The sequence below is a fragment of the Eulemur rufifrons genome, chromosome 20 (genome assembly GCF_041146395.1).
Source record: "Eulemur rufifrons isolate Redbay chromosome 20, OSU_ERuf_1, whole genome shotgun sequence".
Lineage (NCBI taxonomy): Eukaryota > Metazoa > Chordata > Mammalia > Primates > Lemuridae > Eulemur > Eulemur rufifrons.
The window spans coordinates 16,159,445-16,185,479 of record NC_091002.1 but is presented as its reverse complement, the minus strand read 5'-3'; the positions used below and the strand labels follow the sequence as shown (position 1 = coordinate 16,185,479).

Here is a 26,035-nt window from a genome sequence, read left to right as displayed (position 1 = left end):
CAAACAAGGTCTTTGTCCTCTAAGAGCTCACAGATAAACGTCAGAGACATGCCACAGGGGTGGTGACAGACATGAGCAGGGTGGCACAGGGAAGGAGTGGTCAGTTCTACCTGAGGGGACAGGGAAAGCTTAGAGGAAGGGCCGCCTTTGCTGAGTCCTGAGAGAGGAGTTGTGATGAGGAGGGAGTTCCAGGCAGAAGAAGCAAAGCAAGCAGAGAGTCTGGGGCACAGAACAGACCGCCACGTTCAAGGAATTGCTGTTAGCTCAGCAAGACCAAAGCACAGTGTATGAGTAGGGAACAGTAGGAGGAGGACAGGTCATCAGGGTCCTGAGCTGTGGTGAGTGCCCTTAAAGTTCTGTCCAGGGCTCAAAGGGCAGGAGGATGTCCTAGAGTCCACCTGTCTTGCACCCGGCACTCAGGGCTCATGAGTACATGAACTGTCCTCACTGTAGAATGGAGAGTGTGGGGCAGAGTTCAGGATGGGGAAACCTGGGGGCAAAGAAAGGTGGGGTTGGGGACCTGTGGGCATTAGAGCCCCTGAGACCAGGAGGCTGGGCCAGGAGAGGTGGGAAACAGTCAGCGTGGGGCAACTGCTGACATTGGAGTCCCTGTGATTCCCCTCATGGGGCCAGGTGTGTGGCTACCGCCTACGTCTGCACTTTGATGGGTATTCCGAGTGCCATGACTTCTGGGTCAATGCCAACTCCCCTGACATTCACCCTGCTGGCTGGTTTGAGAAGACTGGGCACAAGCTACAGCCTCCCAAAGGTAAGGCCTACCTGGGTTGGTCATGGTGAAGCAGTGAGTCCTCAGACTCATCCCTTCCTCCCCTTGGGTCCCCACGTCTAGCTCTTGGGTTTTCTTACCCTGTACCCTGTTCCAAAGCCAGCCTCTCTTTATTGCATCTTGATATGACTCTGCCCCAGGGCCAAGTTCTGCTTTGCCCTTGCCTTTGAGTGTCCACCCAGGTCAGGTCCTGCTTTGGCAGGAGGTCCCTGGGCAAGTTCTTGAGGGTTGTAGGGTCCTGGGGCCTGCCTGATTCTACTGCTTCAGTGTGGGGTACCCTCGCCATGGCCCAGCCTCTGCACGGTGCTCTGTTCTTCCCCCCCGAGGGGCCCAGGTTACAAGGAGGAGGAGTTCAGCTGGAGCCAGTACCTGCGCAGCACAAGAGCTCAGGCTGCCCCCAAGCACCTGTTTGTGAGCCAGAGCCACGTGAGTGCCCCCAAGTGAGAATGGACATCACCCTCTGGGCCAGAGCTACTGCAGCCAGCCCAGGGTACCTGACGTATCAGAAGAGAGCTTGTCCCCTTGTTCTCTCAGCCTTGTTCTGGTCTCTCATATCAGGTGGGAGACGCACAGCTGGGCAGGACCCAGGGCCAGAGGTGGAGGCTGGTTGTAGGTGTTCCCCCATTTCCCTCCCTCCTTCCCTACTGTGGAAATCCTCCCCTGCACACACCCCTTGGAGCCCCTGGCCCAGTGCCTCAGCCTGGCACTGAGATGTTGTTGTTCAAATATTCTTGCTTTGGTTCACTCTGCTTTTCTCTGGTATAAAGTCAAAGCCTTTGTTCTGGAAGCTTCTTTCTTCTCCCTTTTGACACACATTGAGGCTCTTCCATTCATTCCCAACAACTCACTCCTTGTCCTTTTCTCTGTTCAGGGCAGCTGCCAGCTTATCCAGCAGTTAAAGTATCTCACATAACCCCAAGCAGAAGATCAGAGATATAGGGAACCCCCGTTAAAAATATTACCATATTGAAGGTCCAGTGTCCCCATGGGCTGGAGACTCCACCATGCCGTTCAGGCAGGAACAGTTATTCCCCCAACTCATTCCAGCCCCGGAGTCCGTACTTGAAGGTTCTCAGGGATACATGGAGTCCCACCTGCTGTTGTGACAGGGAATGCAGATTTTTCAGTCAAGCTGTTTAAATCCCAGCCCCGCCATTGACTACTGGCATTGTGTTCCAGGTCAAGTTATTTAATTTCTAAAATGAGAATAACAGTATCTGTGTAGTAGGGTTGTTGTAAAGGTCAAGGGAACTTCTGCCTGCTACATGGCAGGTGTCCAGTTTATGCTGGTTTCCTCCCCTCTCTGTGCCATAGGCGTCAGCCCTTCCCCAACCACCCCACTATTGCCACAGCTACCTTAGGCCAAGCTAGGCCAGGCCTATCCAGGTAGAGAAGACTTGTACTTGGCGTGCCAGATTCTCAGGGCGAATGCATTACCTCCTGCCAGGCACTCACCTTCTGCCACAAGTCAGGCCTCCTCTGAGTGCATCTTGGAGGCCAGAAGTTCCTGAGTGGCTCAGAGCTCAGGTTACGATGCTGCATTGGAGGGACTCTCTTTCTTAGCCTATTTCTCCCTCCTCCCCGCCTTCCCAGCCCTGAGGCCGTCCTCCTAGGGAACCCACTCCTTTGTTTGCCAGTGGGCTCTGGGCTAGTGCTAGCCAGCCTAGCCCTGGCCATGGCAGCCCCTCTTCTTGCCTGTAGAGCCCCCCACCCCTGGGCTTCCAGGTGGGCATGAAGCTGGAGGCTGTTGACCGCATGAACCCGTCCCTCGTCTGTGTGGCCAGTGTGACCGACGTGGTGGACAGCCGCTTCTTGGTGCACTTTGACAACTGGGATGATACTTACGACTACTGGTAGTGGGAGGGCCCAGTGACCTGGGGGTGGGGGACAGGGGCAGCTGCTTTCACACCTCAGGCACCATGTGGCCCACTCGGTCCAGTCCCAACATGCAGATCTTGTTTGGGGTGGGGGATAATGGATTTGAGCTGTATCAGGAGAAACATCGCTCAGTATTAAATGTTTCATCTAAAAATACCATGGTTAAGATGAGCAAACCCCCGTGATTCATGATTTTCCCTTAGATATTATGGTAGTGTTAGAGTTTTTAGTTAATGTTGCAATGTTCTAACTTTGTCATCAGCCATCTGTCTCCCTCTCACTAAGAAATGGGATGAGGGTGGGCCCTGGGCCATGCTGTCAGAGGACAGCAGGCTCAGGGCTTTAAAGTTGCTCTTGGGACAGTGACGTATTCTTGGGTTTCAGGTGTGATCCCAGCAGCCCCTATATCCACCCGGTGGGCTGGTGCCAGAAGCAAGGAAAGCCCCTTACCCCTCCACAAGGTGACCCTGCAGGCTGAGCAAGGCTCTCTCCCAGGCCTGGTCCCCTTCCCACTCCCCCGATACCTTACCAGTGCCTCGTAGCTGGCTCTTAGGGTCAGGGTGAGAGGACAGATATGTCCTAGAGCCTCAGCTTTGATTTTAGTAGAGTCTTGTCAAACCCTGACTCCGTTGAAGTCCAGGGGAAGAAAGTTAGATAACCATCTCAGCAAGGGAGCAAGGAATCTAAAGTGAAGAAAATGTGTCCTTCCTCCCCGGAGTATTACACTGGCCGGAGTGCAATCAAAGTTCAGATGGGGCTGGAGTGGGAGCAGCAGGCCAAGGGTGACAAGAGCCAGAGTCCCCAGACCACCTGTTGTGGTGGTGCTTTACATGTTTCTACCCATCTGCCTCAGGAGCCCAGTGCAACGAGTTGGCTGAGGGGGTGTGGGAGGAGATTCTACTCCCAGGGCCTCTCTCCCTTCTGTGTTCCTGGTCCTGCGTAAGGGGCAGGGAGCTCCCCCAGTACACCTGGATGGCTCAACGTTGCTCTCATCCTCTCCTCCAGACTACCCAGACCCTGACAGCTTCTGTTGGGAGAAATATCTGGAAGAAACTGGGGCCTCTGCTGTGCCCACCTGGGCCTTCAAGGTGGTGAGTCAGCATTCTGTCCGCTAGAGCTGAGCCCAGGAAGATGTGGAGTGCCCGGCCAGCTAGGGGGGGCCCGAGCCTCCGCCTTTGGGCAGGCCACGATTCCCCAGGCACAGCACTTGGGCTCCCTTTTCAGGGCCTCAGCTCTGCTGGGCTGGGCCTTGGCCTGAAGGGACCTGTCCCCCTGCAGCGACCCCCTCACAGCTTCCTGGTCAACATGAAGCTGGAGGCTGTGGACCGCAGGAACCCAGCCCTGATCCGTGTGGCCAGCGTGGAAGATGTGGAGGACCATCGGATAAAGGTGGCTTGGGGACCCTAGGGCAAGGGTAGTGGACAGACCAGTTGGGCAGGAATCCTGTAGACTGGTTAGAGGTCAAGAGCATGGCACAACAGAGGCGAGGCCGAAGAGCTTGGATCTCATTCTCACCTCATCTGTGACTTATTTTTGCTGGCTTAGACCCATCTCTGAACCTTAACCTTCTCATCTATGAAATGGGTCTAATAATCCTTGTCCCACCCAAGGATTGATGGGGGATGCCAGTAACTTAATGAGTGAAGCCCTTGGAAAATGTGGTGGCCAAGACCGATTACTGTAGGGTTGGCTCCTTGGTTCTTTCAATCCAGGATCTTGCTTCTGACAGGCCCTGGGGATGGGGAGGGCCTCCCGGAGCCTAGAGGACCTCCTGGCTGAGCTGGGCTCTATGAGGAACACCTGACCTCCAAGGACCTTTCTCCCCAGCTCCATTTTGATGGCTGGAGTCATGGCTATGATTTCTGGATCGATGCTGACCACCCAGACATCCACCCTGCGGGCTGGTGCTCCAAGACAGGACATCCCTTGCAGCCTCCTCTCCGTGTGTACCCTTAGGGCACTCTGACCCTTTCCCTTCCCCGCAAGCTCTGACAACCCTCCCTTCCTATATCTTGTCCAGGAGGCTCTGACACTCCTGCCCAGGTATGACACAGGGCTCTGGTGCCCACCATGAGCTCTGGGATCCCCCATCCGCCCCACCCCAGGACTGTCTGCTGCACTAAGCAGTGCTTCTGGCTACTTAGTTGTTGGGTTTGGGATATTGAGGTGTGAAGGGGCAAGCTCACGTGGTTGCACGTGCTTAGGGGGTAGTTATACACTTGGGGGTTTCTCTCAGCAGCTAGCAGAGCTACACCAAGCATGTGTTGGTTTGCTAAGGAAATACTGGCTTCCTTAAGTAAAATTCTGGTCCTTTACACAGGCAGGGGTCAGAGTTCAGGTCATTGGACTGGTCAGGCCCATTCTCAACCTCAGGATTCCCCTTATTTCCCTGCTGCCACCACGTCTATCTCACGTGGGGTGTTTGTTGACCCTTCTTGAATATTCTCCTCCAAGCATGGGCAGAGCCTTAAACAAGTTACCAAAGCCTTGGAGATGAAAACAGGGAAAAGAACTGATGATAAAATGAATCTGCCTGACGTGGCTTCTAAGGGACAAATATGCCCGCACCATCTCCGCATTGATTTTTTTCCTGGGGGTTCTCCTGTCAGACTGAAGGCATGGCCTATAGGTTTCATCAAAGCACACAAGAGCCAAGCCCTCCTTCCCCAAAGAGGGGCAAGTATCTAGGAGCAGAAAGTGGTATCACAGCCTAGCTTAGGGCCCCCATCCCTGGGGAACTAGTTCCTTGTGCTGATCTCCCCCGTGGAAACTGTTCCTTCCCTGCCCTTCCTCATCCCCAGGACTTTACGCTGACCCTTTTCTCTCTGTGCTTCCAGGCCCCAGAGAGTCCAGCTCTGCCTCTCCTGGGAGCTGTCCCCCTCTCAGCTATCGGAACCTGCCCAACACGAAGACCTCCAAATACAGCTTTCACCACCGGTGAGCGAAGGGCTCCTGCTGAGAGGAGTTTTGCTTAGTTGTTCAAGGAAGGTCTGTTTTGTACCTATTGTGCACAGCTGGTTGGGGTTCACCAAGACACCTCCAGATGGGGCCAGGATTGGGGAGGCCTCGGTGAGGACAAGTGGATTCAGCCCAACTTAAGCCTTCTTTTTCCCCAGGAAGTGCCCCACTCCTGGTTGTGACGGCTCTGGCCATGTCACAGGCAAGTTCACAGCTCACCACTGCCTGTCGGGCTGCCCACTGGCCGAGAGGAACCAGAGCCGGCTGAAAGCAGAGCTGTCTGACACAGAGGCCTCAGCCCGCAAGAGGAATCTCTCAGGCCCGTCCCCTAGGAAGAAGCCTCGCCATCACAGCCGGTATGGAGGCCAGGGAGTCAGGGCCTGGCCTTCCTGGGTATGGGGCCTCGTGTCGTCTTGGGCCAGATTCCTTGTGATGGACCTGGTCCCTCTCTCTCCAGAATTGGACGCCCTCCCAAGTTTCAGAAGATTCCGCAGGAAGATTTCCAGAGTAAGTTCAGGTCATCTCTTCCCATGTCCTACACAATGTATTCACAGTGAGTGCTCCAATTGGTGGGATGAGACTCCAGGATTGCCCAGAGTGGGAGAAGCTAGAAGGAAGGCTGCCTCTCTGCGGTCCTTTGGAAGCATAGAGCAGTGGCAAGAGCACGGGAAGGGGCCTTAAGGGCCTGTGGGTTCCAGTCTCATTTCCCCCTGGTGAGAGTCAGTGGAAAGGCCAGAGCCTCTTTGGGCCTCTGGTCTCCACTGTCAGGCAGGATGATGCCCCTGGCTGTGCTCTTCCCTGATTCTAGGATTCTTGGGAAGGAGGCCAATGCTGTCACTTTCTACCTGTGTGACCTTGAGCAAGTCACATAACATCTCTAAGCCTCAGTTTCCTCACTTGAAAACATGGATAAAGCCTGCCTTTCAGGTGTCAATACCTAAATTAATAGTGGTTACTACTACCATTTACTGAGCACCTACTATGAGCCAGGCACTGTGCCAGGTGCTTTACACGGACTGTCTCTAATGCTCACAAGCATCCTATAATAAGGGTATTGTTCTCTCCTTCTGAGAGAGGAGGATTGTGAGGCTCAGAAGGTGAAGTCATTTGTCCACGGTCATTAGCCTTGTGAGGGGCAGAGCTGGGATTCATACTCTGATCTGATCTGACTTTTCCTACTACTGCTGCTGGTATAATAGACATAAAGCAACTAACCCAAATGTCAGTTCACTCCTCAACCCCCTTATGTTAGTTCGCTAGGGCTGCCATAACAAAATGCCACAGACTGGGTGGCTTAAGCAACGGAAATTTGTTTTTCACAGTTGTGAAGACTAGAAGTCTAAGATCAAGTTGTCAGCAGGTTTGGTTTCTTCTGAGGCCTCTTTTGGCTTGCAGGTGCCTGCCTTCTTGCTGTGTTCTGACATGGTTTTTGCTCTATGTGCAAGCATCCCTGGTATCTCATTGTACGTCCAAGTGTCTCTTTTTATAAGGACACCAGTCAGATTGGATTAGAGCCCATCCTAATGACGTCATTTTAACTTAATTACCTCTTTAAAGGCCCTTTCTTCGAATACTGAGGTACTGGGGCTTAGGGCTTCAGCATATTAATTTAGGAGGGGACACAGTTCAGCCCATAATGTGCTCCAAGGGTAGGGACAGAGTGACTGAGCTCTCCCATGACTGGCAAATTTATTTCACGTCTTCAGCCACCAGTATAGGGCCTGATACACAGCAAGGAAGCTGGCAATCTTGCCGCAGTTGAACTGAGTGCCTGTCGTTTTAAGGCTAGAAGAGACCTTGAGAAATCACCTGGGTCAGTGCCCTTGGGCAGGACCCAGACTGTTCCATTTCTTCTTCAGGAACAGTTTCTGTACCCTGGGCAGTGCGTAAGCTAGTGATTAAAAGCACAGCCCTGAAGTCAGACGGCTTTTGTACAGGATGTGAGACCTTGGGCAGGTGATACCACTCTCTGAGCCTCAGTTTCCTCATCTGTAAACTGCCAATGATCATAGTACCCACCTCGTGATGTGGTGAGAGGCTGCAGTGCGGTGATCCATGGAAAGTGCTTAGCACAGCTCCCTGCTGGTGTTAGCAGTCTGAATCTCTTGCCTGACTCCCTTTTGCTGTTCTGTACTCTCTCCTCTTGGTGGAAACAGAAGCAATGTCTGCAGCCTTAGGCCTGAGTGATGAGGGTCTCAGCTGGCCCCCAGGCCCTCAGAGTGAGGACTTCTGAGGATCAAACTGCAGCGGGCACTTTTACCTGGCCCTGGTACACCTTGTCAGCTTCCGTGGCAGGACGAAGTTCTGACCATCAGAGGGCACTTGCCTACTGTGTTCATCCCAAAATTATGCCGTAGACTTCTTGGGAAGTTATGACTTGCCAGAGGCTGAGCCTGTGGCCGGAGAGGGAGAGGAAAGACTGACTCAGAGCTTCAAGGACAGAGCAGGGGACAGAACCCAGGTCTCTGACTCTGTGCGGGGCTCCTCTGCCCAACCAATGGGCCTCTTGCACAGAAGGGACACAGGTCACTCTGGGTTTTGTTCTGGAGGCAGCTCCTCATGCACCCATGGGTAGCCCTTCTCAGTGTAGGCTCTGGGGTTTGCGGGTGAGCAGCTCCGTGGGGAGGGCTGCCTGGAGAGGACAGGGTTTGGCTGGGCTTGGTCTTCAGGCCCCGGGAGTGTCAGCTGCTGAAGGGAAACAGAGCAGCCGTTTGTGACCCACAGCTAGATGGTCTGCAGTGAGGGCAGCAGGGAGGCGGGGCCACAGGAAAGGGTGGTCGGTGGGGCTGGAGATGGAATCCCAGAGGCTCTGCGGGTGAGTGTGAGGGGCCGAAGAGCCAGAATGAAAGGCTGTGACACCAAGGCGAAAGGGCAGGACAGTCTGACCAGCAGCGAGGGTCTTTGAGGAGAGGGCGCTGGAGGTGCTGCATTTACAAGCATCTGGAATCAGTACCAAGAGGATAAGAAAGAACAAGCTCTCCTGGCCTGTGGGCAGAGGCTGGGCAAGCCCCACGGGAGAGTGGCACCGTTGCCAAAGGCCAGCCAAGGCTGGCAGAGGTGGGCGGGGCTGGGAGTGTCAGAGTAATCAGACGTGGGTGAAGTCCAAGTGGGCAAGTGCCAGGCCTGGCCAAGGAGGAGGCCCAGCCGAGCTGAGTCAGCAGCTTTGTAGAGACACTTGAGGCCAGAGGTCAGGAGCCAGGGATCCCAGAAGCAGATCAGAAAGCAAAGCAACAGGCATCGTGGAGTTGGGGGTGGGTGGGTCTAGGGGACCCTCTAGTGCCAGAGTGGTGGTAGTGCAGACCAGACTGGTGGAGGAGGGAGGAGGAACCAGAGCTTGGGGCAGTGGCAGTGGCTAGAGGGATGGCCTTCAGACTGGTCAGGGTGACTGTGATTCTGAAACAGAATCACCATGGCTCTGAGCGAGTTGGTCGGGGCCCCAAAGGATTTAGGAAAAGAAGGGCAAATAATGGACTTCTGACCTTGGGGCTGAGCTTGTTTGGCTGTTGGGGACAATTTTGATGCATGATATCTAAAGAATGATGTCTTTAGAGATGCTGCAGCAGCTCCAAGAGAGCATCCTTACAGAGCCCAGAGTGGTGCAGCCTCAGAGAGAAGGGGCAGAGGGTCATTCCAAGTAGCTCACCTGAGCGACTGTAAAGTAAGGGACCCACTTGACCAGAAGGAGCAAGTACCGAGTGGGGAGTCAGGAGTGTGGCTCACCCTCTTGGCTCTGCAGACTATCAGAAGGGCCCATGGTCCTGTCTGCCCTTCCAGCCAGTCTCCTGAGCAGCCTGGGTGCGAGCAGGCTTCAGACGCCAGGTTAGTTCTCAGCATCAGCCCGCCAGCCTCTGCCTCTGCTTTCCAGCACTCACCCCTGGTGTCATGCCACAGTCCCTCTTCATGTCTGCCTTGTCTGCCCACCCTGACCGCTCACTCTCAGTGTGCTGGGAGCAGCACTGCAAGCTCCTGCCAGGAGTGGCAGGTATCTCGGCCTCGACAGTCACCAAGTGGACCATCGATGAGGTGAGGAGCAAGGGGACCTTCCTTGTCCTTCTCCCCTCCTTCTCCACTCCTTCTCCCTCTCACCATGCCCTGATGGGAGGCCCAGGAAAGGCTCTGGTCAGGTAGGGCCCAGTCTCACCCTGACGCTACCTCCTGCATGTGCTTCCTGCCCAGTCCCTTTTGGCTGCCCAGCAGCGCTGACTGAGACACTGCCCAAGAGGCCCACCGTGGTGGGTGGGGGTGGGGCCATGCTGCTAGTCCGGTCAGATGTCCAGCAGGAGAGGCAGGCTTCAGTCCTGGGCCTCAGGAGCAAGGGCCCCCACCTTGCACATCTGCCTGCAGAGAGACCCAAGGATCCTCAGAGGCTGACGAGAAAAGGCCGCACTGGCACAGCCCAGAAGGCACCCAGGCCCTGTAGGCCAGCCCCTCCCCACACTCCCAAACCCTGTCCCCCGGTCAATGTGTCTTCTTTGGTTTCCAAGGTCTTCGGCTTTGTTCAGACCCTGACAGGTTGTGAGGACCAAGCACGCGTCTTCAAAGATGAGGTGAGGTGCAAGTGCAGAGTGGGAGATGGAGCTGGGGTCACTGTGTCCTTGAGATGGCAGGAAGCAGGTGCCCTCCTCAGCACTGCCCCAGCTAGGGAGGGACCCCTGTTGCCCCTCCGGGCAAGACTAGACAGAGTGACCCATATCTCTGGGAAAAATCTGGTATGGACTGTGGCCCAGCTTGGGGACCCTGTGTGTTCAGATCTTCAGGAAGGAAAAGACATTCTGGAGACAGGATTCCATTTACTCCTCTGCCCAGTCCTTTGTTTGCCAAACTTAGCTTCATCAGCGATGCTCAAGAAATTAAAGTATATTTTTTTCTCTAGTCCAGTATGACTGGTAATTAAAGCATATTTTGAATGGCACAGGTATTGCTATCACAGCAAGGATCCTAATACACACCTAAAATCAAGACCTAGGAGCTTAGTAAAGATAAGAAGTATGGCTGGGTGCAGTGGCTCATGCCTGTAATCCTTGCACTCTGAGAGGCCGAGGCAGGAGGATCGCTTGAGCTCAGGAGTTCAAGACCAGCCTGAGCAAGAGCAAGACTCTATTTCTACAAAAAATAGAAAAATTAGCCGGGCGTGGTAGCGCACACCTGTAGACTCAGCTACTTGGGAGGCTGGGAGGATTACTTAAACCCAGGAGTTTGAGATTGCAGTGAGCTATGACACCACTGCACTATAGACAGGGTGACAGGGTGACAGGGTGAGACTCTGTCTCAAAAAAAAAAAAAAAAAGTAATGAGTTGTAGATAAACAAGGAACGCCAACTTTGGAGACAGTCCAGGTTTGCATCCCAGTTTTGCCAATTTTAGCTGTTTATCGTCTCTAAGGCTGTATTTTCTTGTCTGTAAAATGGAGATAAAGTGGGTATAATGAAGTCTACCTTGCAGAGCTATTGTGAGCATTGGAAATGATGAATGAATCTCTCCCAGAATTTCTAGTATAACTACACTTAGTAATGAAGATACACTTAGTGATGAAGATATGTTCTAAGAAATACATCGTTAGGCAATTTTGTTGTGCAAACATCATAGAGTACACTTATATAAACCTAGATGGTATATATATTATATATAGATAGATATGGAAAACCAAATGTCCCAACATTACTGAATATCAAGTTTTCGCCTACTTGATCTACAGTGCCCATATCAAGTGCCACGTATCAAGTTTCTACATATGCTCCCTACTGTCATAAATGCGGTGTATCATTGACTGAAATGTCGTCATGTGGCACATGACTTGTATATCACTAGTGTATATATTATATAGCAATATTATGGAGTAACATATAAATCATTTCACTATACCAGAATGCCTGCTACAGTGGGGGCACAATAAGTGGCAGTTCTGACTTTTAATGCATAGTTGCCCTTAAATAAAGAACTTTATCATGACTCTCATTTGTAGAGTTTGAAACTGGAAGGGACCTTTGAGTTTGTTTAGGGCTTCCTTCCAAAGAATACAAACACCCCTCCTGTGCATCCCCCTTACCCAGGAAGCTGGTCTCAGCTGCCCATAGCTTCCCACTCCAGGTCAGATGCCTGTAAGAAAGTAGCCAGCTCCTCTTTCCCTGGAAGAGGGTTTTATCTAGGCCCAGCACTGCCGGATTCTTCATGTAGTCTTTGTGTGGTGGAGTTCCTAAACTCCTCCTCATTCTAGGTCCTTCCTTGCCGTCTCGGTTGGTGATCTTCTTGTCTTCATGTGTGTGCCCAAAGCTGAACTGCCTGTTTCTGATGCCCTCTGGGCAACATAGAACACGTTGAGCTGCCACTGCACTAGATGTTTTTTAATTGAGATAAAATGGATATAGAGTGAAATGCACATATCTTAAAAGTATAATTACACAAGTTTTATTGAAGGTGAACCCAACACTTCGATCAAGGTATAAAACATTTCCATCATACCAGAAAGTTTTCTCAGCCCCTTTTAGTCAGTCCCCACCCCAAAATACAACCGCTGTTCTGGTTTCTAGCACTGTATATTAACTTTGCCTGTTCTTTTTTTTTTCTCCAATAAAGACCTCAGGAGAAATTTTTATTTATTTAAAAAAAATTTTTTCTCCATTAATAAGTCTGCCTGTTCTTGAATTCATATAAATGGAATCATATAGCATGCACTCTTTTGGGTCTGTCCCTTTTTGCCCATTGTAATGTTCTTAAGATTTTTCCATGTAGTTACGTGTACCCATAGTTTGTTTATTGCTGAGTAGTGCTCCATTTTATGAATATGAATATTCTCCTGTTAACAAATATTTGGGTTGTTTTCTCTTCCCCTAGATTTGAACCCTATGTTTTTGTTAGCAAAACTTGAATCTGCACTAGCTCTATTACAGCCACATCACACTAGTTTGGGGATCATGAAGTCCTCAAGTGCTTTTCATGTCAACTATAGTCAAACCTAGTTTTCGAGTGTGTCCTTGTACTACTGGGCTTTTAAAAAATTAACTTAATATAAAACTTTACATCTACCCTATTAAATGTTATCTTGTTGGTTTCATAGCTTTATTGTTTTAAATCTTGATTCCGTCATCTATGACAGTAAGCCTTTCCAACCTCCTACAATGTGCACATTTAATAGCTAAGGCTTCTGTATCTTTGTCCAAGTCTTTGCCATACATTAATGAGACAAAAGAACAACATGGTACCCCATTTGAGATCTTCCTGTAGGTTTACAGGTCATAAATCAACACTTTCTAAGCATAGTTGTTCAGCCAACTGCAGAATTACACAAGAGTTAATTCTCTAGCCTATGCTTGCCTTTGCCTTCTCCCCTTCCTGGGACAAGGGCTGTCTCTCCCAGGAACATCTGCTATTTCTCTTGGTTCAGCATGGTCTGTAATACAAAAAAAAAAAAAACGGCTAAGGAGGAAGGTGTACTGGTGGACCACTAGCATCAAATGAGTCTCAGAGTGGAGGGGGACCTTTGTGGGGCCTGAGGATTACCATCTCCAGGAGCTGGTCCACGTCATCAGTGTCCATCCCCAGGGAGGACTGTTCTCCAGGGAGTGGGCTCTCTCTGGCTTAAGTGAGCTTGGACATTCAGGGACACCAGTCAAGATGATCTCCATCCAGAATACAGACCAGTCATCAGAGGGTTGCTTCATGAGTGAGGAATTAGAGCAAAGCAGATGGATGGTCTTACAGGTGGTCTGTACCCAGGGTCCTAAGGGTAGTCTGTCCATTCCTCTCTTAGTTATCTTTATTGTGGCCTTTGTGTATTTATTTAGTGTAAGCAAACCTCTGTGCCTGGCCCAGTATAAGCTGGTATAATACCAAAGTAGATGAGAAGAGGTCCTTGTTCTTAGGGTTCCCTGCATAGTAGGGTGCACAGAATTATAAATTGATACTTCTGGTGGCGTGTGGTGAGGGCTCTGAGAGAAGTGTGTGTGGGTGTCCTGGGAGCTCAGAGGAGGAGGGGAACAGAGGGGCCAATGGGCTCTGCTGGCCGTGTGGCCAGATGAACACTGGCTGCTTTTTGCTCCCGGAATGTACCTTTTCCTTGGGCTCCTAGTGGACCACACTTTTCTGTTGTGATAACAGAGAAGTCTCATCAATCAAATTTTGGAGGTACTGACTAGATTTTTAGCTTGGCCGATGTTAAACATTCTGCATATGGATCTATCCAGGTTACCTCCATTTACAGAAATTCCCTGGACAGGACTCCACAGCATTGCAGGTCATTGCTTAGGGTGGAGCATTTGGCTCATTCTGTCCATTTTCCTGTTTATTTCCTTTATCTTCAAGATCAGAACATGACCTTTTTCCTGATCACATGGCTCACAACTCCCCATACATATCAGCACACATGCAACATCTTATATTTTCTGATGTGATCCCATTGTCCCTTTATGTGGCCTCAAACTGCCAGGTGAGGGTGGGGAACCTGCACCCTTGGGGCCACATCTGGCCTTCTGGATCCTTGAGTGCAGCCTTTTGACTGAATCCAAATTTTATAGGACAAATGTTAATGAAGGGATTTGTTCTGTGGAGTTTGGATTTGGTCGAGGGGCTCTACTTGGGGATCTGGAGGACCACAGGCTGCAGATTCCCCACCCCTCTGGATGATGATAAATGAACCCATGGAAGAATCCATACTTAACTCTGCCTGGAGTTCCTTTCCTTCATATTCTGAACTTCAGGATGTCAAAGTCACTTACAGGTGACAGCCTTGACATCTTCCTGGACCAGGCTTTATGATTCAGTGGGACCGTCAAGAGGGAACCCCAGAGCCTGACCAGCACAGGTGTCTGGATCTGGGTGTTTCTGCACAAACACATCTGCCCGGGATCAGCAGAGAGGTCGCCGTAGGTTGAGGGGAGTTGCTTCCTAGGGTGGCCACTTGGCTGGCAGGTGCTCCTCACAGCTCTCAGGATCCCGGCCCTTCTCCCCATCGAGGAAGCACTGGAGAGACGTGGAGTGGCAGACTCGGTGAGAACAGGGAGAAATCTTATTCATCCTAGACCAGTGAGGTTCCTTCTCACTTGAGCTGGTCATTTTAGGGTGTTTGAAAGGAAGCATAATGCAGATAATCTCATCAGGGGCATCTGGCTATTTAGCGTTTTCTTTCTTTCATTCTTTGGGAAGGTGTTTAGCCATTAGAAGTGCCAGTTTTCAGAGCTTCCTTGGTTAGTGGATAGGAAAGGACCAGGTAACTTTTCTCAGAGCTGCTGGGGGACAGACGTAAGAAGTTTGCTGCCCCCCACCTCGTTTAATCTCTAAGGTTGCCAGCCTCTCAGAGATACAGGCCTGCCATCACCACACCCCAGAGATCCTTTTATTTGTTCTTTCAGGATTTACTGAGCACGCGCCACATGTCAGATAAGCAGCTCTCTTGTGCTCCTGGAATACAGATGAAGAAACTTGGACAATTCAGTGGAGTTTGTTGAACTCTGAGAGCTCTAGGCAAGGAGGAAGGAGTGGGCAATTGCGAATGGCGGGAGAAGCACTGGGGTCCAGCATGCTGACAGTGGGAAGGCCTGCCAGGAAGGGGGCCAGGGGGCATAGGGGTCCAAGGAAGAAAACACCCAGTGATTGGAGAAGGGTCTGTCGTCCAGTCTGTGGTGCTGGCCGTAAGGAAGGCTCACGTGGAACTGTGGGCAGGGCCAGGCTTGGAGAGAATATCACCCTCTTTTCTTTTTCTTTTTCTTTCTTTTTTTTTTTGAGACAGAGTCTCACTCTGTCTCACTTGCCCAGGCTAGAGTGCCGTGGCATCAGCCTAGCTCACAGCAACCTCAAACTCCTGGACTCAAGTGATCCTCCTGCCTCAGCCTCCCAAGTAGCTGGGACTACAGGCATGCGCCACCATGTCTGGCTAATTTTTTCTATATATATTTTTAGTTGTCCAGCTAATTTCTTTCTATTTTTAGTAGAGACAGGGTCTTGCTCTTGCTCAGGATGGTCTCGAACTCCTGAGCTCAAACAATCTACCCGCCTTGGCCTCCCAGTGTGCTAGGATTATAGGTGTGAGCCACCGTGCCCGGCCCATGAGAATATCATTCTCTGAGGTGGATGAATCATGTCCCTAGGAGTCTCTGCCCACCCTCACAGTAGCTAAGAGCACAGGACAGCACTTACAAGCTAGGTGTGTTGTGAGCAAATTCCTTAGCTTCTCTGCTTCAGTCTTCTTGTCTGTAAAATGGGGGTGATACTAATATTGCTTCATAGGGTTGCTGTGAGAATTAAATTTAGACTTAATATGTGACAAGTGCTTAAGAGTAGTGCCTGGCACATAAGAAATAACATAGAAGTGTTCGATTTGCTATGATTCTTGAGGATTGAGCATAGGAGGATGGCACCACAAAAATGGGGTCCCCTGGCTTGGCCCCATCCTCCTCCCCAGCTCTTGTCATCCCACTCCCTCCTCCTCAGCTGGCTTCTTCCCTCCATGACTCTACCCACATACTGATCTGCTAGAATTGACAGTTGCCAAGTTGCCACACTTGCTTCACCCATTTCTGGATGACATGATTTTAAATCAATTGTAGACAACATGGCATTTCACCCCTGAGTGCTTGAGCTTGCATCTCTAAAAAGTAAGGACTTTCTCACATAACCACAATATTGTTATCCCTAACAAATTGACAATAACTCCTTTATATTATCCAATACCCAGTCTATATTTATATTTCCCCAGTGATCTCAAAATGTTTTTCGCAGTTTTTGAGCCAAAAACCAAACAAGGCCCACATAATTTGTTCTGGTTTTTAGGTCTCTTAAATATCTTCTATTCTAGAATAGGCCCCTCTCTCTCTCTCTCTTTTTTTTTTCCTTTCTTAATGACACTTTTTAAAGTCTTGAAGAATGTGCTTTTCTGGATTTGTCTCATTGCTTTCTTTGGTGTCACTTAAATTGTTCCTCTATCCCCTGTATTTCCTATAAATTGAAAGTTAGATCCAAAGGCTTCGTTAGATTCAGATTAAATTTCTCTGTCTCTCTCTCTCTCTGTCTCTCTCTCTCTGTGTCTTTCTCTCTCCTCTCTCTCTCTCCCTCTCCCCTGCCCCGGCTTTCAGCAAGTTGCTCATAGATGATTCTGTGTACCTCATGCTACATCATACAGTGCACACAGTGTCTGCTTGTCTTGCTGTTAGCAACACTAAGAGTGACCATAGAGTCACATGGGGGCAGCAGCAGGTTTCTCGAAGCCACTGTCCATGGTACTCAAAAGACATTTTGCAAATACAAATGCTGAAACTCAGACCAGTCAGCAGAAAGAGAGAAAGAAAGAGAGAGTACGTGTATGAGAGCATGGGGAAACCAGTGGCTATCTTTCTTTCCTTCTCCGTCCCCATTGCTGTCTTCCTTTTTTCCTTTCTCCCTCCTCCTTTCTCCTCACCCTTCCTCCTCCTCCTCCCTCTTCTTTCCCTCCCACCTCCTTTATGCCCATTTTCTCCCCCCCCACTCCCCATGCATATCCCCACCTTTCCTTCACCCCTTCTCTGTGACCCTCCCACGTTTTCCACTCCCCACCTCCCTCCCCCATCCCTCAGATGATTGACGGCGAGGCCTTCCTTTTGCTGACACAGGCGGACATTGTGAAGATCATGAGCGTCAAGCTGGGCCCAGCCTTGAAGATCTATAACGCCATTCTCATGTTCAAAAATGCTGATGACACCTTAAAGTGACTGGCCCAGGGCTGGGCCCTCCTCCTTGCTGGGCCTCCCTCTCCAGCTGATGCTTCCTCCCCACTTGAGTTCCTCATACCCAGGGTTGGTCCTTCCTAGAAGGTGCATGGGAGCCGAGGAGCCCAGGGAGGGTGGGATCCTGGCCCCCGGGTCCTAGGGCTCATTTGCCATCAGGTGTACCAGTGAGGGTGTGACTGGCCAGGGTGTTACTGATAGAGTAGGGTGGAGGCCCTGGCTGTGGTAGCCCCACACCCCCAGCTGACTTGTTTTATCACCAAAGGGTCTTTTTCTTAATGGTTAAGACGAGTCTGGTAGAGCAGGAGTCCTCTGATCTGAGGTCCTTGCCCCTTTTTGGCATCTCCACGCACTTTTCTCTCCTTGGCTCCTTTCCTCCTACCAAGAAGTGACTCTGCCATGAACATATTTACACCTAAAGTCACCTCCTCCCTTTCTGTCTGGCTGCTTTGCTGCCCTCGTTCCTGCTTCCTGGTTTCCGGGGCAGTACCCCCAGCCAGAACCCACTAGTTCTTCCCCCTCAGAGGTGTGAACCTCAGAAACATGTTTTCATATGATCCATTGGGAGTCTCTGGCTGCCTGTCTCCCTTTTGCCCAGAAGTGGGGGATTCTGAGCCAAGAGGCCTTCTTAAACAGGCCCAGTGCTGGACTAGTTGGCATTTGTGTCCCATGTCACGCCCTAGTTCCAGCAGAGTGAGCAGGTGGTCAGAGCCTGTTTCACAACTGACAGAGGTTGAGGTTCCACTGATGTTTCCCACACACCCTTCCGGTGTTGGGTCTGGGGAGGAGGAAGCCTGGCCAGGAGACCAGCCCGAGGGTATGTCAGACAATCTTGGGTCTTTGACCAGAGGGTCAGCTCCAGTAGACGTGGTGGTGTCCAAAGCTGGGCATAGCATCCTCTCTGCAGCCATGGCCCTCAGCCAAGGGATTGCCCATGGGGCGAGGGCCCCAGGCCTGCCAGGCCTCCTGCCATGAGAATATAGCACTCTGTCTAGCACACCCCCCACATGACATCACATTCTGTCTGGCTCCTAAATGTTTACCACTTGCTCTTGAGAAGTCTTACAAAGACCACTGAAATTTGGGAGTTGGGAAGGTGAACTCTTCTATCTTTGAATTCTCTAGGTCCCTTAAGCCCTCCTTGCCACTCTCCATCTGTCTTGCACTGCCAGCTGGGTCCCTGCTGGGGCTCTGTGACTTCCACTGCTCTGGTTGGGGGCCTAGCCTCCACTGAGCCACTGCCAAACCTGCTTCCCAGCCTGGGGGGAAGGGCCAGAGCCCCTGGCAGGAGCCAGCCCCACAGGGAGGTGAGGAGCCACGCCAAGCTCCTATGCCCCTAGGTGCTGACATGGGCCTGCAGGGTGTGGGGCCCGGGGGTGGGGGGGGTCCTTCCCCAGACCCCTTGTCTCAATCATGTGAGATTTGTGTCTGTGTGTATGTGTGGCACTCTCAGAAGTGTTTGACAGGGTGCAGATGTGAAGCTCAGTGCTGGGAAAATATCAAGGGCTATTGTCATTAAAAAAATGTAGCTTTATTTTTTCCTTACAAGTGGGAAACCCAAAGCTCTGCTGATTTCCTGCCATGGCCCAGTAGGGACCCCTCTCTCACACAGGCCAGACAGCTTTTTGAGGACAGCCATTCAGCCCCCTGCTGAGCTCCCACAGGGCTTCAGATATTCTTTCCCTTTCAACCCTAAGAGGTGGCTTTGAGCACAGCCTTCCTGGGAGCTCCTCGGGGCGAAGGTTGGATGTGCAGAGGTAGCATTGGTGCCCCCTTGGCCAAGAGTACAGAGGAGCCAGTCTGAGCCTCTCTTTTATGTTGGTTGCCTGGGTGGTGGCAAAACTCATCAGCTCCTTGTCTTCAGTCTGCTCCTCTACAAAAGGAGAGAAGCGCACTGACTTTGTGGTGTGAGGAGAAGGCAGCAGGTACTTAAGGCTGGTGCTGTGGGGCCTCACAGCTTCCAAGGAGGGGCTGCGCAGCCTTTGCCCTGCAGATCTGCCGAGCTCCTGATGCTTGTCTGTGGGAAAGGCAAGATGGACCAAGGGCATTGGAGAAATCGTCCCCAGGCCTCTAGACTTTGATGCCTCAGCACGTTCTGCACTGATGTCAAACTCTTTGTCAAGAAACCAAATCATTAAAAAGTGGAAAGAAGTCTGCCTTCTGTCCACCCCACTGTCCTTTCATCCCCACTCTGTCCCCAGATGAGATCATTGCATCTTGACCTGGGAGCACAGAGGGGGGAGGGGGTTGGCAGCAGTTCCTACTGCTCTTTGCCCTTTGCCCTCTGCCCTGCTCTCTAGCAACAGGTGCCACTTTCATTTTGGCCCCTGGCAGCCTCGCCCTGCCCCTGGTCAGCTCTGGCTTAGGGCAGGGAAGACCTTTCTGTTTAATTTCTGAAGCAGAGAGAATGATCTCAGAGTTTGAAAATGAAGTCTTTTTTGCACTTTCATTCACATGCACTTTGGTGGGATTACATTTTTGTACTTGCCTCTCTTGTGTGCACGTGTGTGTGTGTGTGTGTGTGTATGTGTGTGTGCGCTTTAAGAGGATCTCTGGCTTAAGCTGACTCTTGAGGGAGAGTTATACACAAAATGTTATGTAATTTGTCAGTGTATCAAAACAACTTAAATAAACTTGAACAACTGATGATATGTAGCCAGTGTCTTTATCTATTTTTGTGGTAAAACATCCAGAAAACAAAATGATTATCAGTGTCATTACTGAAGAGACTAAATTGTTCTCTTTGCTGTTAGTTAGGGGTCTTAAAGAATATTATTTTTGGCTGCGTGCAGTGACTCACACCTGTAACCCTAGCACTCTGGGAGGCCAAGGTGGGAGGATTGCTTGAGCTCAGGAGTTGGAGACCAGCCTGAGCAAGAGTAAGACCCTATCTCTACTAAAAAAAAACAAAAGAAAAAGAAAAATTAGCTAGGCACAGTGGTGTGCACCTGTAGTCCCAGCTACTCAGGAGGCTGAGGCAGGAGGATCGCTTGAGCCCAGGAGTTTGAGGTTGCAGTGAGTTATAATGATGCCACTGCACTCTAGCTGGGGTGGATTGTTTAAGCTCAGGAGTTCAAGACCAGCCTGAACAAGAGCGACACCTTGTCTCTACTAAAAAAACAGAAAGAAATTAGCTGGACAACTAAAAATATATAGTGGCGCATGCCTGTAGTCCCAGCTACTCGGGAGGCTGAGGTAGAAGGATTGCTTGAGCCCAGTGGTTTGAGGTTGCTGTGAGCTAGGCTGACACCACGGCACTCTAGCCTGGGCAACCGAGTGAGACTGTCTCAAAAAAAGAAAACAAAAGTGGGCTGAGGAATGTCAAGGTGGAGGGAATATTCATGGAGGTGTGTTCCTATTGGTTCAGTCTCTTGCTTCCCCCTTCTCATCCCTGGACATGTCTGACCTTCATGCCCAGACAATGAAATCCAGCCAAGGTGGAAGGGGAAAAGAGAGGAAGTTGGGAGGAGATGCGTATCTGCAGTGGCCTCCTGCGCGAGTGGCCCTGGCAATTTTCTGCAGCATTGTTGAGGGGAAAGGGCACATTCTAGCACTGCTGGTAGCCATGTCAGTTGGCACAACCTTTTGTAATAACTTGGTAGATAGGTCAAAATTAACCTAGCACTCTCGCTTAATAAGAGTTTATCAGACAGAAATACTAGCATAGGGCCACAGGATATTAACACAAAGATGTTCTCTGCAGCCTTGGAAGTATCGTGAAACTGGTAACAGCCTAAATGTCCATCAGCAAAGGAACAGAGAATAAGGGATAGGGATAGCGAAATTAACCCCACACCATGTATGCAGTATGATGAAGCTGCTAAGAAGAAAAAAAAAAAGTTGAATCTTTCTACGTGACATGAAAAGATATATGTGAGGGAAAAAAGTGAATTGCTGAGCAATATATATAGTATGGCTGGTTTTCTGGAAAAAATATCTGCAGGTACGTAGAGTAGAACATAGACAAACGTCTGCAAGAACTGTCACCCTTTAGTTAACAGCAGCTACCTCTGGAAATGAGGTTGAAGATGGGCTGGAGGGGAAGCTTTCACTTTTTTTCCTTTTTAATTTAACAGAGTTTAATTGAACAAAAGTACAATTAAAGAATTGGGCAGCCCTCAGACCCAAATAGGTTCAGAGAATTCCATTCCCCAACATGGGCAGGCACTATTTCTGGACAGAAAGTGGAAGTGAGGTACAGAGACAGCTTGAGTGTTTCCAACCTAGTGTCTGCCTAGTATTTGCAGGAAAATGAGATTTGTTGAGAGAAGGATAGGATTATAGGGTAAGAGCAAGATACAGGTTTACAGAGCATGATACATACGCCACAGATGATGACTGGACCCATGGTCACAGCAGGAAAAGAGCAAGGAAGGGTGCAAAAAACAGCTTTCACTTTTTACTTGACATTCTTCTGTAAGTTGAAATTCTTTGATTGCACTTTATGCAATCAGTACCATTGTGTGGGGTTTTTTTTAAACCAGCGCTGGGAGGGGAGGAGGAGCTTGGTGGAGCAGTAGCAGCAGGAGCTCTGGAGAGGGGCAGGACCCTGGGCGCCGCTCTGATTTGCTCTGTGCACTTGGGCTGCCACCACTCTCTGGGTGGGGGCCAGACACATGCTGACTCACGTGTGTGTTGGTGGAGGTGGGGAGTGTGGCCATACAGGCGCCTCTGGAGCACATTACAGCAACCTGCTTTTAAGGCATTAGAATGACTGGAAAGTTGTAGACAGTTCAATGAAAAGGCAATGGATTGAAATAATGTCTTTTGCAGCAACTTGGATGGAACTAGAGACCATTATCCTAAGTGAAGTATCCTAGGAATGGAAAAACAAACATCACACCTACTCTCTGCTCTCTAATAACTGGGAGCTAATCGATGGGCACACATGGGCACAAAGAGATGCAAAGGTCATTGGAAATCAAGAAGGGGAGGGGCAGAGGAGGGGAGGAGTAAAATCCTACCAGGTACATGAACACTATTCGGGTGATAGGCACACTAAAAGCCCCAACTTAAGCATTATAAAAGGTGTCCACGTAACAAAAACATTTGTACCCTCTTAGTATTTTGAATTAATTGATTTTAAAAAGGGAATGGAAGCAGCAGTACGAAAGTCAGGCTCTGAGGTGCCTACTGGGGAGGGATCACTGGGCAGAGCTTTTCTCACCTGTCCGGTGGGCCAGGCCCTGCCTCTGCCCTGAGTTAGAACCCAGGGCAGCTTTGGGTCCACCATGACAAAGCCTTCCTTCCGTGCTCGCAGGGGCAAGCTGAGCTCTGGTCCCTGATCCCCGGCTTTCTGCAGGGCAGAGCGGGGCATGGGTTTCAGCTCAGCTGTGACTCTCCTCCCAGGGCAGGGCCAGAGCAGATGAGCTCTGGGTGGCAGCCTTTGGCCCAACACAACAGGATGCCAGAGGCTGGCTCGGGAGGGAATGAGCTGCCCATCCCTGGAAGGGTCCTTGAAAGGGCTAAACAGAGAGGGCGGTGGCCCCATCAGGGGAGGGGTGGAGAAGAGAGTTGTGTGAGACAGGCCCTTCGCTTGCCAGCTCTCCAGGTTCTAAGGGAAAGGGAAGGTGATTCAGCGGGTGGAGTCAGGGAGGGCTGTGTGGAAGAGTCAGCATTTGCGCTGGACCTTGAGAGGGTGGGGTGATTCCAGTGTTGAAAGGGGCGTCACAGACCCTCCCTGGAGGCAGAACACACACCATCATCCTGATTCACAGGAGGCTCGGAGAACTGAAGTCACCTGCCCAAGGTCACACGACTTAAGTTGTGCAGGAGCTTTTAGAAGTTCAGAGGGTCCCTAGGGCAGGGCTGTCCAGAAGCCAGTGGGTGCAGCCAGCATGGTAATCCAGGTCCCGTGGTTAATTAGTAACCAGAGGGCTCTGAAGCCAGCTCTCAGCTGGCAGGGCTGGGACGTTGAACTTGAGCCGGTTTGGGAGACTGGGCGAATGGGTGACAGGTCGCTACTGACTGGGAAGCTTGCTGTGCACGGCAGAATTGGGTTTCAGGTCAGAGGACCATGCAGAGAGAGCGGAGGGCAGAGTTGTGGTTGAGGCTGCTCCCCAGGACCTTAGCTGGACTCAGAGCTTTCAGGTGAGAGGCTCACCTGTGAGCAGGACACCTGCCTGCTAGCCTATTGGTCTGCCAAATTGACTAACTAGTTACCTAGCCAACCTTTTTCCTAACTACCTACTTTCTTTCCTTCCTTTCTTCCTGACTGTCTTCTGTCCCCTTTCCCTCCTTTGTTTCCTTCCCTCCCAACCAACTCTGCTTTCTCAGCTGCCTAAATTTCTTCCTCCTTAACTAACCAACTTACATCCTCACTCCCCACTAACTGCGTTCCTTCCTAACTTTCTAACTTCTTCCTGAAATTCCAGGCCTTGGGCTCTGGAGTCAGGCTGCCTGGGTTCAAATCCTAATTATGTCATTTATTAACTATGTGTCTTGATCATGTCACTTCCCATCTCCATGCCTCAGTTTTCTCTTCCTCAAGACAGGGATGATGATAGTTCCTGTCCCAGGGGGTTGTAGCAACAAAGTAAGATCAAGCTGGCACTTTGGACTGGGCCAGCAGGTGGAGTGAAGACAGGTGCAACAACAGAAGAGGGGGTCATGGGATCAGGAGGTGGTCTGGCTTCCAGGGAAGCCAAATGAGATCAGACGAAAGGGTTAGCCCAGCAGACCAGGTTGGTTGGGGGAGTGTTCCAACTCTCCTTGAGCTCTCTCTCAAGGAGAGAGAACTGCGTGACACCACTGCTCCCCACCCCATGCAGCAGGTCCAGGGAGAAGTAAGCAGGTCCATGTAGTGATGGGACAGAGAGACACGTGTAGGCTGCAGTAAGTTAGGGGAGGGACAGGCTTGAGGGCTTATGGAGGGGCTTGGGTGCCCCCTTGGGAGTTCACATGGGGCCTCCATAGGTCTGAAGAGTTAGGAGAAGATATTGATGCCCAGCCTTTGGCCAGAAAAATCAGAAAGCAGTGGTGCAAGAGAGAAGAAAGCCTCAGGAACTGAAAGCTGCACAGGTGTGGGTCACAGTCAAGGTGATGGGAGAGGGTAGTGATGGGCCCTGGGCATGCCTAAGTTCCCACTAGGAGTTTGTACTGAAATATTAACTGCACAGCAATGTCCTGAAAAATTTTACACCATAGTATAAAGATATCATAGAAATAAAAAATAACCTAACCCAAGAACCCATGTTGCCTGGAGGCGTGATCCTCCAGCCTTTTTTGTGTGTGTCTGTGGCTATACACACAATGTATATGTGCATGTGTGTCTTTGTTTTCTTTTACAGAATTGGTATTCCTAGTACACCTACCATTTTGAAACTTGCTTTTTTGCTTGACATTATATCATGTATATGTTCCTGTTTGATTTGTGTAGGTTTATATATCATTTTTTTGGTTGTGTGATTTTCCATCTGGTATATGCACCGAAATTTATCAATTCATTTCTTGGTTCATTAGTCAAATATGTACTCAGCACCTACTGCATTTCAGGCCCTGTGCTAGGTGCTGGCGATTCAATAGCAGCCCTCATGGAGTGATGTTCTAGTTTGAGACAAAACCAAATAGCTGTATAAAAGGCATCAGAGACTGATAAGTGCTACAAAGTAAAATAAAAAGCAGAAGAAATGCGTATGGAATGAGCAGGACCGGCATTGTAAAGTGACTGCCCATCCTGGTTTGCCCAGGACTATGCCGGTGTTAGCATTGAAACCCCCAAGTCCCAGGCAAACCGGGATGACCTGTCACCTGTAATCAGTGCAAGCCTCTCCAAGAGGGGACGTTTAGGCAGAGACCTCTGTGATGTTACTGGAAACCAGCCATACAGATGCCTGGGGAAGAGTGTTCTAGTCAGAAGGAAGAGGAAGTGCGAGGAGTTGGAGGCCAGAGGGCACTTTTATATGTTCAAAGGACAGTAAGAGAATGCCAGAGAGGCCGAGGGCAGTCAGGAAGGGGCTGATGGAGGCTGGACTTTGTGAGCTACCAAGACACATGATATGATTTACATTTTAAAAGACTCACCCTGGCTTTCAGTGGAGAAAGACTATAGTGGGTAAATATAGGAGCAGGAGCTGCGTGCGGTGGCTCGTGCCTGTAGTCCCAGCTACTCGGGAGGCTGAAGCAGGAGGATCGCTGGAGCCCAGGAGTTTGAGACCAGCCTGGACAGCATAGTGAGATCCTGTCTCTAAACAATTTTTTTTAAAAAAAGAGAATAGAGAAGCAGGGAGTCAGTGAAAATCTATTGCAATAATCCATGCAAGTGAGGAAGGAAGCCCAGGCAGGGTGCTGCAGCAGCAATGGTGGTGAGCATCAGTGGTTTGCATGGGATCTCACAATGGAGTGCAGGTGGGGTGAGGGTACAGGGTTTCTAGAATGAATTCCAAGTTGCTGGCTTGAACTTGTGAGCAGTGGGTAGTGCCGTTACTTAGCTAGAAAACTGAGGGAGGAGCAGGCTGGGGAAGACTGGAAGGAATGTGAGGGAAAACCTTTGTTTTTTGTTTTGTTTTCTTTTTGAGACAGAATCTCACTCTGTTACCCGGGCTAGAGTGCCGTGGCGTCAGCCTAGCTCACAGCAACCTCAAATTCCTAGGCTCAAGCGATCCTCCTGCCTCAGCCTCCCAAGTAGCTAGGACTACAGGCATGCACCACCATGCCCAGCTAATTTTTTCTGTTTTTAGTAGAGACGGGGGTCTAGCTCTTGCTCAGGCTGGTCTGGTCTCGA

At 50.4% G+C, this 26,035-nt stretch overlaps 1 protein-coding gene across 2 annotated transcripts in view; it reads left to right on the top strand.

The window, feature by feature from the left end:
• L3MBTL1 (L3MBTL histone methyl-lysine binding protein 1) overlaps positions 1–17,966 on the top strand; it is a 28,525-nt gene extending 10,559 nt beyond the window's left edge. Inside the window, exons 7-19 of one of the 2 annotated variants that reach the window (XM_069495643.1) lie at positions 634–769; positions 1,122–1,213; positions 2,489–2,640; positions 3,050–3,126; positions 3,671–3,756; positions 3,944–4,054; positions 4,493–4,607; positions 5,503–5,602; positions 5,782–5,979; positions 6,081–6,130; positions 9,489–9,646; positions 10,108–10,170; positions 17,164–17,966. In XM_069495643.1, the coding sequence (XP_069351744.1) occupies positions 634–769; positions 1,122–1,213; positions 2,489–2,640; positions 3,050–3,126; positions 3,671–3,756; positions 3,944–4,054; positions 4,493–4,607; positions 5,503–5,602; positions 5,782–5,979; positions 6,081–6,130; positions 9,489–9,646; positions 10,108–10,170; positions 17,164–17,298 (1,473 nt within the window). In that variant the 3' untranslated portion in view covers positions 17,299–17,966. The remainder of the gene's footprint in view (positions 1–633; positions 770–1,121; positions 1,214–2,488; positions 2,641–3,049; positions 3,127–3,670; positions 3,757–3,943; positions 4,055–4,492; positions 4,608–5,502; positions 5,603–5,781; positions 5,980–6,080; positions 6,131–9,488; positions 9,647–10,107; positions 10,171–17,163) is intronic. The other variant, XM_069495641.1, reaches the window with a different exon arrangement.
• Positions 17,967–26,035: the final 8,069 nt, after the last annotated feature.